General features: G+C 36.0%; 1 protein-coding gene across 6 annotated transcripts in view; it reads left to right on the top strand.

Annotated features, from left to right (window-relative positions):
• LOC136034654 (protein-L-isoaspartate(D-aspartate) O-methyltransferase-like) overlaps positions 1-20,008 on the top strand; it is a 59,322-nt gene that overhangs the window by 20,942 nt on the left and 18,372 nt on the right. For all 6 annotated transcript variants that reach the window (XM_065715966.1, XM_065715967.1, XM_065715971.1 and 3 more), the window contains exons 4-5: positions 2,823-2,927; positions 8,125-8,245. In XM_065715966.1, the coding sequence (XP_065572038.1) occupies positions 2,823-2,927; positions 8,125-8,245 (226 nt within the window). The remainder of the gene's footprint in view (positions 1-2,822; positions 2,928-8,124; positions 8,246-20,008) is intronic.

Genomic DNA, 20,008 nt, shown 5'->3' with positions numbered 1-20,008 from the left:
AATGAGCATGGGAGGGGGCCTATTTGCCCTCCAATTTTTTTGGTCACTTAAAAAGGGCACTGGAACTTTTCATTTCCGTTACAATGAGCCCTCTCGCGACATTCTAGGACCACTTGGTCGATAAGATGACCCCTGGGAAAAAAAACAAAAGAAAAACAAACAAATAAACACGCACCCGTGATTTGTCCTTCTGGCAAAAAATACAAAATTCCACATTTTTTAGATAGGAGCTTGAAATTTTTGCTACAGAGTTCTCTGATATACCGAATGCGATAGTGTGATTTTCGTTAAGATTCTATGACTGTTAGGGGATGTTTACCCCTTTTTTCCAAAATAGGGCAAATTTTCTCAGGGCAAATAACTTTTGATGACAAAGACAAAATTAATTGAAACTTATATATTTAGAATCAGCGTAAAAATTCGATTCTTTTGATGTATCTTTTTAGAGTTTCGTTTACTATTGAGCCGGGTCGCCCCTTTCTACAGTTCCTTACCACGAACTGTTTGAAAAGAAAATAATTCGGTATTTCGGGGCTTCTGACATTATTAATCCTTTGCAGAAGTTAGGCTCAAAATTGAAAAAGGATTATATTTTTTCTCTGGGCCCCTTCCACCTGTTAGTTCGTTTATTTTCCCGTTAGTTTTCACCTGTTTTCGCTTTATAGTTGTGTTATCTCTTAGCAGTTCTTTCGTTAGTTGAGTTATGGTTGTGGTATATATGTTTTATCACTCGTATAGTTGTGTTATTTTCAAATTATACTCCATAATAGAGAGGCTCCGAACACCCAGCATTGTATATTAAGCTCTTAATTTGACGTTTTTTTCTAACGTGACCAGGTTCGTCCTGCGCCCTTTTCTTTGAATTTTTTCCCCCATGGCATATTTCTCCAAGGAAAGATCCTCCCACATAGCCCCCTCCCTCAACCCTACCCCCAAAACCAAAAAATACCCCTGAAAACGTCTGTACACTTCCCAATAACCATTATTATATGTAAACACTGGTTGAAGTTTGTAACTTGCAACCCCTCCCCCAGGGACTGTGGGGGAGTAAGTCTTCCCCAAAAACATAGTTATTATGATTTTCGACTATGCTAAACAAAATGGCTATCTCAAAATTTTGATCCGTTGACTTTGGGAAAAAAATGGGCGTGGGAGGGGGCCTAGATGCCCTCCAATTTTTTTGGTCACTTAAAAAGGGCACTAGAACTTTTCATTTCCATAAGAATGAGCCCTCTTGCGACATTCTAGGACCACTTGGTCGATACGATGACCCCTGGGAAAAAAAAAAAACAACAAAAAAACAAACAAATTAACACGCACCCGTGATTTGTCTTCTGGCAAAAAATGCAAAATTCCACATTTTTGTAGATAGGAGCTTGAAACTTCTACAATGGGGTTCTCTGATACGCTGAATCTGATGGTGTCATTTTCGTTAAGATCCTACGACTTTTAGGGGGTGTTTCCCCCTATTTTCCTAAATAAGGCAAATTTTCTCAGGCTCGTAACTTTTAATGGATAAGACTAAACTTGATGAAACTTATATATTTAAAAGCAGCATTAAAATGCGATTCTTTTGATGTAGCTATTGATATCAAAACTCAATTTTTTAGAGTTTTGGTTACTATTGAGCCGGATCGCTCCTTACTACAGTTCGTTACCACGAACTGTTTGATTTCTTTGAGAATCGACTTTAAAAAAAATGTATGTAAGAATGATGGGGAAGTTCGTTCAATACCTGGATTTGTATCCCCCGGAGACGATAGAAAATTAGTCTCCCGTTAGAATGATGGTGGATCACGTAATGCTTCTGTTTTTCTGGAAATATTGGAATACCGAAAAGCCTCTGTTTCTAGGAAAATTAATAGTTTCTCTAGTGGTTCTGCTCATAGAAAATGGCTGCGAAAATCCCTTGTTTGCTGAAACGAAATGGCGGAAGAGCATGAAAATGTTGGGATGATGTAAGGACCGTACCCTTAATTGAGGGAGGACCCTTGCGGGTTTTTAAAAATAACCGCCTTAGAAAGCCTAATTTGGAAGGCTCCTTGAAGGTTTTTAAACACTCAACGAAACTAGTAAGTAATATTCAAAGAACACTGACTTTGCGGGACCCCTGAAGGTTTTTTAAGAATCAACGAAACTATTATGTAACAGATAGCTGCATCTCTTAGAAAACATTTCCTGTGATATAACAGACATCTGCGTCTTGCCCTGAGGGGATCCCTGATAAATTTCTTCGCCATAGAGTAGTGGCTATGGGTGTTGTCAAAAGCTGAGGGGCCTGTCAAACTTAAAGCAGTTCTTCCCCCAATGAGATGGGAAAGTATCGTAAGATACAACTTAAAGGAAATTGGAATTCCATAGGGGAGGGAGGGGTAAGACTGAAGTTTAAAATAGATCTTATGATATAAAAAGAGCTTGATAGAAAAAGAGCTTGTGCAGTAGTGTTGCCATCAGGTGCCTTGGTTGCCATAGTAGTAATTACATCTCTAATAAGACAAGTAAAAACTTTTTTCAGATAAAAGTAGAAAGCAAAGAAAAACACGAATAAAGAAGCAGAAACGTGTTGGGGAGGGGGACAAATATCTTAATTGACAGTCGAATCAGTAGGGTCTTTAACTCAGAGCCATCAGGGGGGGGGGGTCAAACGTGGTCTCAAAAATCTTCGGGGTTGGCAATGCTAGTAAATAATAAATGCTATTTTTATCTGAATTAGCACTGTTTTATCTGTGCTTTAGTTCTGAGTGCTTCACAGTAGCAGTAAGTGCTGTTGTGGGAACTTAGGGGAGTTATGCGTTATCATTTCACACGATTGTCTTTTTTAGCACGCATATGCTTTGGAACTGCTGCGTGACCAGTTGAAGCCTGGAGCAAAAGTCTTAGACGTTGGATCTGGGAGCGGATATCTAACGATGTGCTTTGCAAAAATGGTGAGCTTGCAATTTTTTTAAATAGAAAAGATTCAAATATCTTGCTTCACTTCATGGGAAGAATAAACACAAGTTCTAGATACGTTATTTACATAACTGGACCAGATCTACTCTCCTTGGGGGAGTTGTGGGAATTTTTAGTGCATTTGTGAGTTGGGTGCTTCTGGACTTACTAGGACGATGAAAATTGGTAGTCTTGTCAAGGACTTGCACAAATTGACTTGATAACAGTCGTTTCTCTGATTCGATGATCTGGGGGGCTGGAGGGAGAGGAAGAATTAAAAAACTAAGGTATTTTTAACTCACAAATGGTTGATCGGATCTTAATGAAATTTGATATTTAGAAGGGCCTTTTGTCTCAGAGTTCTTATTTTAATCCCATCCGTGTCCGGTGATAATGGGAGGATTTGGAGGGGGAAACGGGAAATTTTGGAAAACGCTTAGAGTGGAGAGATCGGGATGAAACTTGGTTGGAAGAATAAGCACGAGTCCTAGATAAGTGATTGATATAACCGGATTGAATACGCTCTCTTTGGAGGAGGGGGGGGGTAATTCGGAAAAATTAGATTAATTGAGGTATTTTTAACTTACGAAAGGGTGACTGGATGTTAATGAAATTTGATATTTAGAAGGAACTCGTGTCTAAAAGATCTTATTTTAAATCCTCACCAGATCTGGTGACATAGGGGGGAGTTGGAGGGGCAAACTGGAAATCTCGGAAAACGCTTAGAGTGGAGAGATCGGGATGAAGCTTGGTGGGTAGAATAAGCAACTGCAGTAAATACGTGATTAACGTAACCGGACTGGATCCACTCCCCTTAGGGAAGCTAGGGGGTCCAGTGCTTTGGCGAGTTCGGTGCTTCTGGATGTAATAGGACGATTAAAAATTGGTTGGCATGTCAGGGACCTGCACAAATTGACTTGATAAAGTCGTTTTCCCCGACTTGACCATCTGGGAGGCTGAAGGGAGAGGAAAAATTAGAAAAAATGAGGTATTTTTAACTTACGAATGGGTGATTGTATCTTAATGAATTTTCAGGTTTAGAAGATTCTCGTGTCTCAGAGCTCTTATTTTAAATCCCGACCGGCATTAAGCCTCTGGTTTTCCTTTTAAATCCATCTATTGTTTCTTAGAATTTCACTAGAGCTCATATCATATGAGATCTTGGCTCTTCCGACCTCATCACAAGTGCCATATGAGCTCTTAGCTCTTGTTGTTTTAACGATCCTTTCTCGGTTCCCTGTTACAACTGATCCGATCCAATCACATCTGTTAGAAAAATAAAACACAAACAGATAAACATGTGTTACTGACCCTCCTTCTTGGGAAAAAAACATGATATTTCATATTTTGTGGATAGGGGCTTGACGCCTCTGCTAAGGAATTTGCAGGTATTCTGAATTTGAAGGCGTGATTTTCAAAAAATCATAGTCCTCTTTGTGAGCTGCTTTCTCTTGTTTTTTAAAAGTGTTCCGAAATTGCTTGTGCTAATAGGTTCTGATAGCTAGTTTTACACTCTACCAATTTTGTATATTTGGAATTCGCAAAAGAAGTAGACTTTTTATGCATATTCACTTTTGTTGTTTTCGATATTATGTACAAGTAGTAGAAGTAAAACAATTTTATTGAAAATAATCATTTTTATATAATAGCACAACAAAAGCAGAGCTCGCGAGGATGTGCTATAATAAAAAATAAAAATTAAAAAAAGAGTATGGAGCATGAGACCATTTACCAAAACTGACATAAAAATAAACAACGAAACACTACATTATAAAACTCCAAAACAACACATTAAAAAATACAGAAAACCACCCACTGAAAATATAGTTAATCTGTTTCGAAAGCATACCCACCGAGCAACTCCATATGTAAATCAGATCTAAACTGGTTAAAATTACCTTTATCCTTAATATCCTTACTAAGTTTGTTCCAAAGCTTGGAAGCTCTATAAACAAGAGAAAAAGAAGACCTACTAGAAGCAAGTCGAGAAACCTCAATATTTCCTTGCATCCAAGAATGGTGTTGGTGAGCATCTGACCTCTCACAAAATATACCTGCAAAACAATCTGGAAGGTCTTAATTATGTTTTATATATATAAAAAAATCAAAGTATAAAAATCCTGCAATCCGGCTGCAGGCATTATATTTATTTCACTGTAGACCAATCTCATGAATTCCCGGTTCCCAATACCACAAAAAACTTGGATAGTATTATTCTGGATCACACGGATTGGGTGAAGTAACGAGGGGAAAGTATCAAAACCAATAGAAATTGCTTGTGCTAATAGGTTCTGATAGCTTTTTTTACACTCTACCAATTTTTGTATATTTGGAATTCGCAGAAGAAGTAGACTTTTTATGCATATTCACTTTCGTTGTTTTCGTTATTATGTACAAGTAGTAGAAGTAAAACAATTTTATTGAAAATAATCATTTTTATATAATAGCATAACAAAAATAGAGCTCGCGAGGATGTGCTAAAATAAAAAGTTAAAATTAAAAAAAGAGTATGGAGCATGAGACCATTTACCGAAACCGACATACAAATAAACAACGAAACACTACAATATAAAACTCCAAAACAACACATTAAAAAATACAGAAAACCACCCACTGAAAATATAGTTAATCTGTTTCGAAAGCATACCCACCGAGCAACTCCATATGTAAATCAGATCTAAACTGGTTAAAATTACCTTAATCCTTAATATCCTTACTAAGTTTGTTCCAAAGCTTGGAAGCTCTATAAACAAGAGAAAAAGAAGACCTAGTAGAAGCAAGTCGGGAAACCTCAATATTTCCTTGCATCCAAGTATGGTGTTGGTGAGCATCTGACCTCTCACAAAATATACCTGCAAAACAATCTGGAAGGTCTTCATTATGTTTTATATATATAAAAAATCAAAGTATAAAAATCATGCAATCCGGCTGCAGGCATTATATTTATTTCACTGTAGACCAATCTCATGGACTCCCGGCTCCCAATACCACAAAAAACTTGGATAGTATTATTCTGGATCACACGGATTGGGCGAAGTAACGAGGGAAAGTACCAAGCCATATCGAGGAGCAATACAAAATATTAGGGTGAATAAAAGAAAAATATACCAACCGTAAAATATTTGGGGGGAAAATATGCTTTAATTTACGCATCATGCCTATGTTATGCGACATATTTTAGAAATCGACTTCACTTGGTCTTCAAATGATAGGGTTTCATCAACGTTTATTTCGAGGTACTTGTCGAACTTTGAACTCTGATAATTCTCCACTCTGATATCAATTTATTGATCCAAGAATAAAAATTCGGAGATCGAGAGAAAAGTTTAGATTAATGTAATCACTTCCAGCCGAAGTACTTTTCCTCTCGAAGATTATCTTACGAATTTCATCTTGTATAACGGGTCTTAGATACATTGATACATCAACATGAATCCCCATAAAAGTCTCAAGGGGAACATCAACTTCAGAAGCTGTTGGTGTGCGAAAAAGTCGAGCCCCAACAGTTGCAAAATGCTCTGACATGGCATTACAGACATTTTCTGGATCACTCGAAGCTGACCCATCACGGGTAATAACCTCATCGGGAGAAACAGAATCTTTTGAAGATATAACATTTTTAATAATGTTTCATGTTTCAGCTGGGTTACCACAAGCTTCTTTTAACTCACTTTCAAAATATTTTTTCTTGGCACATCTCAGGAGTTTGTTAAGAGCATTTTTGTATTTGTTATAAATTCGTTTGCAAACTGGATCATTTCCATTCCTTACTGAGTTTTTATATAACTTATTTTTCGTATTGATACACTGGAGCAAAGTATTTGACAACCACGGCTTTTTGGGTACATGTTTTCTTGACCATGTCCAATCCTCAATACAAGATTTAATCAAAAGTGAAATCATTGTATCATGAAATCTTTGAAAGTTTATATTTATATCATCTGTATTTTCAACAGAATTATTCCAATCAATATCTGAAATCTCTTGTTTAAACTTGTAAAGATTATTCTGTTCAAGCACAGGGAACCCACTCATTTTAAATCTGGAACCTTGCTTTTGCGGGATACAAAGTTTAAAACATGCCAAAATCCCAAAATGGTTAGATACAACTGTTACAATAACTGCTGGATCCGAAAAATTTAAATTAGAAAAAATATTATCAAGAAGTTTGGCGTTAATGCTGTAACGCGCGTACAAATATTAATAATAGGGAACAAACCGTATGACATGCATAGCTGTAGAAAATCCATATGATTATTCGAATTCATGTCATGCAGGTCAATGTTGAAGTCCGCGAGCATGAAAAAAGGGTGTGAACCAGTAGGTAATTTTTCCAATTGTTTCTCCAATAGACCCATTAAAGCAGTATGGATCCAGATGGTGGTATATATAGTACTAGCACATAAACATCTTTTGGCTTAAGCCTAAGCTGAAGCATAAGTGGCTCAAATAATATCTCTTGATTTAACTTTAGATCACTTTGTACCAAAACCTTAATATCCCTCCGAATATACGTTCCAATTACTCCGTGTTGTTTAATCTGACGATTTTATTATAGAGTGTATGCCCTGGAATCTTTAAGAGAGACAAGTTTTGCTCATTAAGCCGTGTTTCCGTGAGCCCAATAACCTGAAAAATAGAAAGTTCACATATCTCGCTAATAAAATTTAAGATGAATTCAATCCCTGACAATTAAGGTAGAAAACTTTGAGGTCTTTAGAATCACTACCACTATACCCGTGCTTAATCATCTTTAAATAGGTACTTTGAATTACAAGAAACATATTGACCAGCAATCCCAGTATCATAATTCCGGTGGAGCTGCTCTCTAACCATACTACCAAAATGCACATTAGACACTTCCAAATTTTTAAGACGACTTTTGCCTGGGGTATAAAGATCACAACTAACCATAATCAATCAGTTTTTGCAAATCGATATATGGCCTCATCTCTACGAAAAAACAAAAACAAGAAAAAGTGAAAAAAATGTGGAAAAAGAATAAAACATAATGGAACAAATACAAAAACAAGGATATTTTCCATAAAGGGTCGTTCTATGTCAAAACGTCCATTATTAAGCACGGGTTTGATATATATATAAAAAAAGAGCAACAGTTTTTTATGTATCTTAAAGCCAATGCTGTATTAAAAAGTGCAGTTTAGTTTATTTTTTCTTTTGATTCTAATATAGGTTGGACCAAATGGAAAAGTCGTGGGGATAGATCATATTCCAGCTTTGGTGAATAGTTCCATTGAAAATGTCAGGAGAGACTGTCCAGAATATTTAGAGAATGGCTTGATCAAGTTGGTTGGTAAGCTTTGCGGGATTTTGCTATATAGAATTAAGTTAAAAGTATGAGTTTGTATTAAATGGAAATTTTTATTCTAAACTTTAAAAGCCAAGATGAAAATATTATTTGTAGGATTTTAGTTGATCATTTATAGAAAACTTTTTAATGTCAGATAGGGGGGGGGGGGAAACAAATAGTTACAGACTAATTGTTTTCCTCTCCATTTTAGATAACGTTAAGTTTTAAGTATATATTCTATCATTAGTGATTGTGTATTTTCTGTAACGCAAATCCTAACGGGAATTTATGAGCAGATTAAAAAAAAAATACTATAAATTTTTCGTTGCCTATGGTTTTTGTGTAATAACTTTTTGAGGCATATTATCTTGGTCTTTAAACACGAATAACAAAAAAGGCTGTTTAGTAGTAATGCAATTTATCACGCTAAATTGAAGTATTCAATCATGTTGAAACCTAGCCTTCATGAAATTAAATAAAAAAAACTAGTTTTTTTAACTGAAAGTAAGGAGCGACATTAAAACTTAAAACGAACAGAAATTACTCCGTATATGAAATGGGTTGTCCCCTCCGCAATCCCTAGCTCTTTTCGCTAAAGTTTTTAATTGTTTTAAAAAGTAAAATTGTGGCAAAGAGTCAAACTTTAGTGTAAAGAGCGAGGGACTGCGGAGGGGACAACCCATTTCATATACGGAGTAATTTCTGTTCGTTTTAAGTTTTAATGTCGCTCCTTACTTTCAGTTAAAAAAACTAGTTTTTTTTTATTTAATTTCTGAACGTTTTTGAATTAATGCATGTTTGATTTTGGCTCTCCGCACATAAATTAATGAAATGAAATTAGTATATTAATTTTTTTTTTGGCTAAAACGTCTGTACACTTCCCAATAACCATTACTATATGTAAACACTGGTCAAAGTTTGTAACTTGCAGCCCCTCCCCCAGGAAGTGTAGTGGAGTAAGTCATTCCCAAAGACATAGTTATTATGGTTTTCGACTATGCGGAACAAAATGGCTATCTTAAAATTTTAATGTTGACTTTTGGAAAAAAATTAGCGTGGGAGGGGGTCTATTTGCCCTCCAATTTTTTTATCACTTAAAAGGGCACTAGAACTTTTCATTTCCGTAAGAATGAGCCCTCTTGCGACACTCTAAGACCACCTGGTCGATACGATGACCCCTGGGGAAAAGAAAAAAACAACAACAAACAAACAAATAAACACGCACCCGTGATTTGTCTTCTGGCAAAAAAATTGAAATTCCACATTTTTTTAGATAGGAGCTTGAAATTTTTGCTATAGAGTTCTCTGATATGCCGAATGCGATAGTGTGATTTTCGTTAAGATTCTATGACTTTTAGGGGATGTTTCCCCCTTTTTTCCAAAATAGGGCAAATTTTCTCAGGTTCGTAACTTTTGATGACAAAGACTAAATTAATTGGAACTTATATATTTAGAATCAGCGTGAAAATTCGATTCTTTTGATGTATCTTTTAGCATCAAAATTCCGTTTTTTAGAGTTACGTTTACTATTGAGCCGGGTCGCCCCTTACTACAGTTCTTTACCACGAACTGTTTGAAAAGAAAATAATTCGGTATTTCGGGGCTTCTGACATTATTACTCCTTTGCGGAAGTTAGGCTCAAAATTGAAAAAGGATTATATTTTTTCTCTGGGCCCCTTCCACCTCTTAGTTCGTTTATTTTCCCGTTAGTTTTCACCTGTTTTCGCTTTATAGTTGTGTTGTCTCTTAGCAGTCCTTTCGTTAGTTGAGTTATGGTTGTGGTATATATGTTTTATCGCTCGTATAGTTGTGTTATTTTCAAATTATACTCCATCATAGAGAGGCTCCGAACACCCAGCATTGTATATTAAGCTCTGAATTTGACGTTTTTTTCTAACGTGACCAGATTCGTCCTGCGCCCTTTTCATTGAATTTTTTCCCTCATGGCATATTTCTCCAAGGACAGATCCTCCCACATAGCCCCCTCCCTCAACCCTACCCCCAAAACCAAAAAAATCCCCCTGAAAACGTCTGTACACTTCCCAATAACCATTATTATATGTAAAAACTGGTTGAAGTTTGTAACTTGCAGCCCCTCCCCCAGGAACTGTGGGGGAGTAAGTCACCCCCAAATACATAGTTATTATGATTTTCGACTATGCTGAACAAAATGGCTATCTCAAAATTTTGATCCGTTGACTTTGGGAAAAAAATGAGCGTGGGAGGGGGCCTAGATGCCCTCCAATTTTTTTGGTCACTTAAAAAGGGCACTAGAACTTTTCATTTCCGTTAGAATGAGCCCTCTTGCGACATTCTAGGACCACTTGATCGATACGATGACCCCTGGGGAAAAAAAAAAACACAAATAAACACGCACCCGTGATTTGTCTTCTGGCAAAAAATGCAAAATTCCACATTTTTGTAGACAGGAGCTTGAAACTTCTACAGTAGGGTTCTCTGATACGCTGAATCTGATGGTGTGATTTTCGTTAAGATCCTACGACTTTTAGGGGGTGTTTCCCCCTATTTTCCTAAATAAGGCAAATTTTCCCAGGCTCGTAACTTTTGATGGGTAAGACTAAACTTGATGAAACTTATATATTTAAAATCAGCATTAAAATGCAATTCTTTTGATGTAGCTATTGATATCAAAATTCAATTTTTTAGAGTTTTGGTTACTATTGAGCCGGATCGCTCCTTACTACAGTTCGTTACCACGAACTGTTTGATGCAGTTAAGAAGATTTCTAGGTCTTTCAAACGAAAAATAAAACCAAAAAGCTATTACGCTGGAAGTGTGGACGTTGAGGTAGATCTTGTTACACTTTTGAATTTACATAAAAGTTTACCGTTAGAAGACTTGGTAACTGTCAATTTCGAATAATATAAAACTGAATTCAGACAGGCCATGACCTCCCTCTCTTGAAATTTGGGACCATTAAGTAATTATAAGGAAACCAAAGGAAAGAGAGCAGAATTGGGAAAAACCATGGAAAAAATGTTTGTTGCCCTATTGTTTGCTGCCTGCCACCATATTTTAACCCTTAATAAGGAAAATACAAGTTTCAATTTGTAACTGAGTAATCCCTAGCCAGTTTTCCACAAATATTTTTTTTTTATATTAAATATGTATTTGTTTATTAGTAATTAGTGCAAGTATTAGAACACAAGAGAGTTCGTATAATTGTAAAAAAAACAAGGTAAACAACTTAATAAGGGGTAATTCTGGTAAAATTATGCCGTGAACTCTTTTTTGCATTGCAATAGTACCCATGAGCTGATATATGACGCCAATATAATTAAAAATGTCTCCACTGAAAGGAAGGCTGGGAATTTCTTATTTTCCCCCTGAATGGATACTTTTTTGTGTTTTATTATCAATTTTTTCAGGAGTGATTGTATTTATCTAGTTGTCATTTAAAAAAACATTTAATGTTTTATAGCTATTAAGTATAATTGTGTCGAATATACTGGCTTTTGGTATTCTTAATCTTACTTTTAATGTTTTATTTTAAATATCCTACTTTGATAATGCGTTACTTTTTCTAAGCATGGAGTCTAAAGCCATTGAGGCAGGACGGACTCTCAAGGAGTCTTCCTATACCTCCCATGTTAAACATTTGGAGTTTGTCTGACGTTCCTGACTTAGTGATCTCGGTGATTCTTATTTTAACATATAGAAAAAATCTGGTGAATATCTTGATCTAATCAAATCTTAAAGCCGACAATTATTCTCTTACAATTCCAAAATAATTATAAAACCTGTTTCGGGTTTGCATTGTAGATTGCTATACTTGACATTGTTGTTGTGGGGTATCAAAAAATAGAGCAAAAAATATTCTATTCAACAATCAGAAACTTATTTCTATAATATATACTTGCTGGATACAGTGCCTTCAAATACTTTACATATCTGTGTTCCGAAGTCAAAAATTCCCCTCAAAAGAACACATAAATTAGACCAAGGGGCTAACGACTCGGATTGTTCTTGAGCGATTCAGTGAAGTATTAGTTAGTTTTAACCGCTGTTACCAGAAATTGTCGACGGAAGGTTGCCAAGAAGTATGGGGATATGGGAACCGTTTAAATGAATCCAATTATGCTAGGTGTAGGTATTTGTCATGTGTAATTACTGTCTTATCCGAATACAAATTCAGATATACAAATACACTAGCAGCACTCAAGATTTTGATTTTTTTATGGACCCGTATAGATAAGTAAAATAAAGTAAATTGGTCACTTCGCTGCCAGCAATTATTTAAATTTTATTTGTGTAAATAGGTCTGCATGAAGTAAAAACCCGAAAAAAATGTACTTTTTATTTGTCATTTCCGCAAGTTATTACCGCACTCTGGCAAATCATGATGGCCAGACCAAAGGCACACACGCGGGGGTGGGACTAACCGCCCCCCAAACTTTGCAAAATGCTCAATTTTCCCTTCGAAATATTTATTTTTCCCGTGTTTTCCTGGTATTTCTTGCGCAAGAATTGAACCCCCCCCCCACTCCCCAAAGAAAAAATATCCTTCAAATAATAATTATTCTAATTTTCTCCTCTAATAACAGTTCTTTTGCTAATAAATCTTCCTATTTACTTGCCAAATTACAAAGAATAACAATGCAATAATTGTAATTTTGAGTGAGAAACCCCTCGAGTTCAACCTTCTCATATTTGTTTAGTGGAAGCGGCGAAGAAAAGTGATAACTTTGTCTTTGACTGATTTACCGCATCTGAAAAAGAATTGACTAGGGAGTAAAATGTCTGGAATTCGGCTAGGCCTTAAATATTTTGGTGTTGGATAACCAAGCTCAAAACTGTCGAGATTGTTAAAATGTATTTGTTCAACGCCAACAAAATGTCTTTGTCAACAGAACTGAATGCTAGGAGTTATCTTAGTTTTTATAGGTAGTCTATTGTTTTGTGTATTTTCTGTAATTACCTGTTTCGTTTTTATTTACTTTTAGTTTAATCGACATACTTTTTTTATTGCCTTGAGAAAGATATTTATCTCAAAGTTTAATATATAAAGAAAAAGCGAAAGTTTTTTCAGCTGAAAGAAAGGAGCAACATTAAACCTTGAAGAAAACAGATATTATTACGTATATGACGGGGGTTGCTCCCCTCCTCAACACCTCGCTCTTCAAGCTACAATTTTTTGGCGCTTTAAAAAGTTACTTATTGTTCTAATTAAACAATCCTTGTGTTTCAGGAGTTATTTTCTAATAATTGGGACAAGATTTAAACTTTAGATTAAAGAGCGAGGCTCTGGGTCAATACGATCATCCCTGAAAAAGAAAAACAACAATAAAAAAACAAATAAACACGTGTCTGTGATGTTTATTTTGGGAAAAATTCCAGAATTGTACATTTTTACAGATATGAGATAAGCTACCTCCACAATAGGGTTCTTTGATACGCTGAATCTGATGGTTTGAATTTTATGACTTCAAGGGGTCTTTCCCTCTTTTTTTTGGAAATCAGACAAACTTTTTCAGGGTCGTAGCTTTTGATGGTAAGACTAAACTTATACATTTGGAATTAGGATAATAAGCCAATTCTTTTGATATTTCTATTGGTATCAAAATTCCGTTATTTAGAGTTTCGGTTACTATTGAGCCGGGTCACTCCTTATTTACAGTTCGTTACCAAGAGCTGTTTGATTACCCATCAAAATTCAAACGGAGATCATTGAAATATTGATCTTTTTTTTCTGTATTACCAAAAGTATTGTATTCACAAAACTTTACAGTTTCATGAAATGGAATTAAACAAATAGATATGGCTTTTCAACTAAAGTAAAGAGCAAGTTCAAATTTAAGGTAAATATAAATTACTGTGTACATAAGGGGGACTGCCCCCTTCTCAACACCATGCTCATTAAACAAAAGTTTTTTATTGCTTTCAAATTTTTATTTCTGATTTCAAAGTTTCTTTAAAAATCTCGAAAAAAGCCAAACATCACAGTAATAAGTAAGGAGCGAAGGAGGAGACAGCCCTCTTCATATTAAGAATAATATGTTTAAATAGGTTTCAAATCTGTTCGTTGCTTTTAGCTTTTTTTTTAATTTAATTTCTGATTGTTTTCCAGATCATACACAGGCTTAACTACGATACAATTTGAGGTACTGTTCCCTTAATTCCCTGGTTAATTGCTTTTAAATAGTGTAAATCAATAGTTTTACGTTGATAAGTACCGTCCTACGTTTAAATTTGCAATTTCAATGTTGGATAAAATTTGAATATACTTAAAAAATTGAAGATGAATAGTGCTATCAGTGAAAAGTCTGTGTTAATGTTGCTATTAAAGAATTTCAGTTGGATAAAAAGCAGTATTATTGTTTGTAAGGATGGAAATTCTATATTGTTTGTAAGGATGGAAGATTAAAAGGATGGAACTTTTAACCTTCTACATAACTGAAGCCGTCACAACCTCTAAAATATGATTTAATTTTCGATAACATATTACATAAATTTTTAAATACATTGAAGTACTTCATATAAATAGAAAAAGAAAAATATTACCATTTAAAACTGCTGAAGACTAAGTTCCTAGCAGCATTAACCACCCAAAATAAATTTCATGGCGGGGCTGGTGATGACCTGCCTTGCCTCTCCCACCTCTGTGCTGGTAGATATGGGAACATAACATATTAGCTGATAGAAAAACACTTTAATCAATTTCTGCTTCCCTTACTTCTTTCAACATTTATTTGAAGCCTCATGAAAAGTAAGCAGTTTATCCATTAAAATGTGTTTTTTTTAGGAATTTACCCTACCTTCACATAAACAATGTCTCACCCTCCCCTCATTATAGCTGATATGCAATTAAAGATCAGCAAATATTACCTAATTTCATTACAAATAAAGCGAATCAACTTGGTTGAATTCAGTACTGCCATCATGTGACATTACTTCTTTTGTAACTGGGAAGCCTAGAATATTGTTATTTATGCTTTTAAATTAATTAGCTTCTCAGTATTTCAAATTAATTGCAAATTTGTCCTCTTTGCAGTAAAGTCGTAGTTTGGTGCCCTAACCCACATAAACTGTCACCCAGCCTCCGCCGCTGTTTTGGCGCTTGATCCCCTCCCCTCCTGGAAAATTTTCTACCGGTGCCCTTGAAAGGTTAAACAAAACAAAAAACATAAACATAAAACAGTAACAAACATAAAATAAAATAAATCATAAAATAAAAAAAACATAAAAACATAAAACAAAAATATTAGTTGCTTAAGTGCCGAAAATCCTTACTGCTTTAAAAGGGTCCTAAATATGCGCCTTAGTGGATATTTTACTACAAAATACAAAAACAAATTTTTTATATGAGTTATTAAGCCTGACCGTCCTAAGCGCCTCTTTCTATGCTCAAATCTCTTAAATTCTGGCAACCTTATCAAACCGTGTATTGTTTGAACCGCTAAAAAAAAGAAAAGAAAAAAGAAACAGCATTTCAGTAATGTTATGAGCTATCTAAGATATGCATAGACTGCACAACCCTAGTCAATCAGTATTCAAATAAAAATATCTCTAACAGAGATGTCTTCCTGAAAAAGTAAGAATCAGTTTTTCCAAATCAATTAAAAATAGCATCCACAACCAGTTACCGTTTGAGATTAATAGGAATTTTAAATTATTTTTGAGTGAGGTATAATCATTCATTTGGGGAATAAAGTCAATTTTAACCATTAAAAATCTGCTTTTCTAAACCTAAAAAGACAGTATGTCAATGTACCATTTTTATAATCAGATTTTAATAAGGTTATCAACTATACTGCTTAAGATATACATTATTTGGTGTAAAATTGTATATCATGGCCGCAGTAGTAGCTGCGACTTAATAAAGAGCGAACCATCGCCTATAGTAAACAGCATGGCCTCACCGATATTATCGGGTCGATATGAGGGTCAGTGTAATTATCGGATATCGGTAATAAAAATTGGTTATTGGCCAAATGTTTTTTTGTAAGCAACTGTCTAGAAAAGGGCACCATATATCCTCACGTAATTTTTACTTGTCCAGACCTTGGGGGTGGAGCCACCAGCTAAGTCTGATCATGGTGGAGAGGGCAGCAGAGGTGAATACATGAAATCAAATTATATTTGTCCATACACACCTGGTGCAGCTATGTTCTAAATGTATGGTGACTTCAAGAACGTACATCTTCTACCAAAACGACTAAAAAGAATACAATTGACCATGCATTTCTGTTTAATGAATGTACACTTGCGTGGGTGAAAGATCCAAGATTCAATCGGTTAAAACTATGATATCCAGCTAGGAGCAGATAAGGGGGAGAGGAGGGAATTCCAAAGGGTTGCCGCCGCGTGTCAATACCTTGGAAAATTTACCTATATAACTTGGAAATTTGGCTTGTGTCCACATTTCTCAGCATAGTGGACGATTTTGTCCTCCTCCAAGCTTGAAATTCCAGCTGCACCTGTCCCCGTACCCAGTGACAATATAAATTAGTAAGAGACCTTATGATATGAACGTAAAGTTTTCATATTAATATATGAATTTTAAAGTTAAAGTCTCGCTATTTAAGTGTTGGGTTTTGAATAATTAATTTCAATAAATATCTTATAGTCCTTTCAACAAGATTTTCACATATTTCTGTTAATGTAACTGAACTGGCTTCTTTGATCATTTTATTTTCTTACTTGTCACTTCCACAAATATCTGTCATTTTGTTTGTGTGCTCAGAAGCTACTTATCAGAAAAGGCAAATAATATAAAAAATTCTTGTAAATGGCCTAATTTTATGAATCTACAGTGAATTATTGAGGCTTTTCTTTGGTGTGTAATACACCAGCGGGAGAAATGTGAGTATGAATACTGGCAGAGAATGGGGGGGGGGTTCAAACCATAAGTTTTTATCCGGAGGGGAGTTTATCAGCAAATTACATCAGTATCGTATTGGTGCGGTATCCCTATATTGGAATCGATGTCAGAACCAAAAACCTGTGCGATCGGGCCCTAGTAAACAGTATTTGAAAAATTGTGTTTTTTTTTTAAATAAATGGTGAAAAAACTTGCCATCTAGCACTGATTTAGGAATGGTAACTATTATTTCAGTTCATCTTACAAGTAAAAGTTTATAGCAAACATAAATTAATGGTGATTTGGAAAAAAAAATCCTGAAACTCCTTGAAAATGGCGTCAAATCGAAATGAAAAGTGCACCATTGGAATCAGTATGGTTATAAGCTTTGTACAATGGAATTACAGTCCCCAAACTTGAACAACAAGGAAAATCCCTTTTGGATCGGTAGCGCTTGTGTCGGTAGCGCTCTTTTTATGGCACTTGGTATTAACCAAGTGGTATATAGCAATCGCAAATTCTGTCGGTCTGTCGGTCTGTCTGTCGGTCCCGGTTTTGCTACTTTAGGCCCTTCTAGGTAAGCTAGGACGATGAAATTTGGCAGGCGTATCAGGGACCAGACCAGATTAAATTAGAAATAGTCGTTTTCTCGATTTGACCATGTGGTGGGGGAGAGTGGGGGGCCCGTTAATTCGAAAAAAAAAACAGAAAAATGGAAGTATTTTTAACTTACGAACGGTTGATCAGATCCTAATGAAATTTGATGTTTGGAAAGATATCGTGTCTTAGAGTTGTTATTTTAAATCTCGACCGGATCTAGTGACATTGGGGGGATTTGGGAGGGGGAAACCTAAAATCTCGGAATACACTTAAAGTGGAAGGATCGGGATGAAACTTGGCCGGAAAGATAAGCACAAGTCCTAGATACATGATTGACATAACCGAAACCGATCTGCTCTATTTGGGGTAGTTGGGGGGGGGTTTAATTCTGAAAAAAAAAGATTAAATTGAGGCATTTTTAACTTACGAACGGGTGATCTGATCTCGATGAAATTTGATACTTAGAAGGATATCGTGTCTCAGAGCTCTTATTTTAAATCCCGACCGGATTTGGTGACACTGGGGGGGAGCTGGGAGGGGGAAACCTAAAATCTTGGAAAACAATTAGAGTGGAGGAATCGGGATGAAACTTGGTGATAAAAATAATCACAAGTCCCAGATACATGATTGACATAACCGGGACGGATCCGCTCTCTTTGGAGTAGTGGGGGGGGGGGGGGGGGTAATTCTGAAAAATTAGAAAAAATGAGGCATTTTTAACTTACGAATGGGTGATTGGATCTCAATGAAATTTGATATTTAGAAGGATATCGTGTCTCAAAGCTCTTATTTTAAATCCCGACACGATCTGGTGTCATTGGGGGGAGTTGGGAGGGGAAACATAAAATCTTGGAAAAAACTTAGAGTTGAGGGATCGGGATGAAACTTAGTGGGATAATAAGCACAAGTCCTAGATACAGGATTAACATAAACGGAACGGATCTGATCCTGAAATTTTCTGATCCTATTTTCCGTTCCTTAAACGGAACAGAAAATAAACACAAGTCCTAGATACATGATTCACATAACCTGAACATATTCGCTCTCTTTGGGGTAGTTGGGGGGGGGGGGGTTAATTCTGAAAAATTAGAAAAAATGAAGTATTTTTAACTTACGAACGGGTGATCGGATCTCAGTGAAATTTGGTATTTAGAAGTATATCGTGTCTCAAAGCTCTTATTTTAAATCTCGTCTGGATCTGGTGACATTGGGGGGAGGAATTGGGAGGGGGAAACCTAAAATCTTGGAAAACAATTAGAGTGGAGGAATCGGGATGAAACTTGGTGATAAAAATAATCACAAGTCCCAGATACATGATTGACATAACCGGGACGGATCCGCTCTCTTTGGAGTAGTGGGGGGGGGGGGGTTAATTCTGAAAAATTAGAAAAAATGAGGCATTTTTAACTTACGAATGGGTGATTGGATCTCAATGAAATTTGATATTTAGAAGGATATCGTGTCTCAAAGCTCTTATTTAAAATCCCGACACGATCTGGTGTCATTGGGGGGAGTTGGGAGGGGAAACCTAAAATCTTGGAAAACACAGAGTGGAGGGATCGGGATGAAACTTAGTGGGATAATAAGCACAAGTCCTAGATACAGGATTGACATAAACGGAACGGATCTGATCTCTTTGGGGATGTTGGGGGGAGTCTTAATTCTAAATAATTAGAAAAATGAGGTATTTTTCACTTACGGGAGTGATCGTATCATAATGAAATTTCATGTTTAGAAGGACCTCGAAACCCAGATCTCTTATTTTAAATCCCGACCGGATCCAGTGTCATTAGGGGGGGGGGACCGGAAATCTTGGAAAACACTTAAAGCGGAGAGATCAGGATGAAACTTGGTTGAAAAAATAAGCGCAAGGCCAAGATAGGTGACTAACATAACCGGATCAGATCCGCTCTCTTTGGTGGAGTTGGGGGGGGGGAGGAGTAATTCGGAAAAATTAGAAAAAATGAGGTATCTGTAACATACGAACGGGTAATCAGATCTTAATAAAAATTTGATATCTAGAAGGATCTTGTGCTTTAGAACCCTCATTTTAAATCTCGACCAGATCCGGTGACATTGAAGGGAGTTTGAGGGGGAAACTGGAATTCTTGGAAGACGTGAAAATCGAGGTGTCTTACGAATGGGTGATCGGATCTTAATGAAATTTGATATATAGAAGAATCTTATGTCTCAGATGCTTCATTTTCAATTCGATTCGGATTCGGGGACATAGAGGGTTGGAGGGGGGAAACAGAAATCTTGGAAATCGGAAATCTCGGAAAACCCTTAGAGTGGAGAGATAGGGACGAAACTTGATGGGAAAAATAAGCACAAGCTATAGATAC

This window comes from Artemia franciscana, chromosome 13 (assembly GCF_032884065.1).
Source record: "Artemia franciscana chromosome 13, ASM3288406v1, whole genome shotgun sequence".
Lineage (NCBI taxonomy): Eukaryota > Metazoa > Arthropoda > Branchiopoda > Anostraca > Artemiidae > Artemia > Artemia franciscana.
Note: the sequence above shows the minus strand (reverse complement) of the source record. Positions and strands in the feature narration are given on the sequence as shown.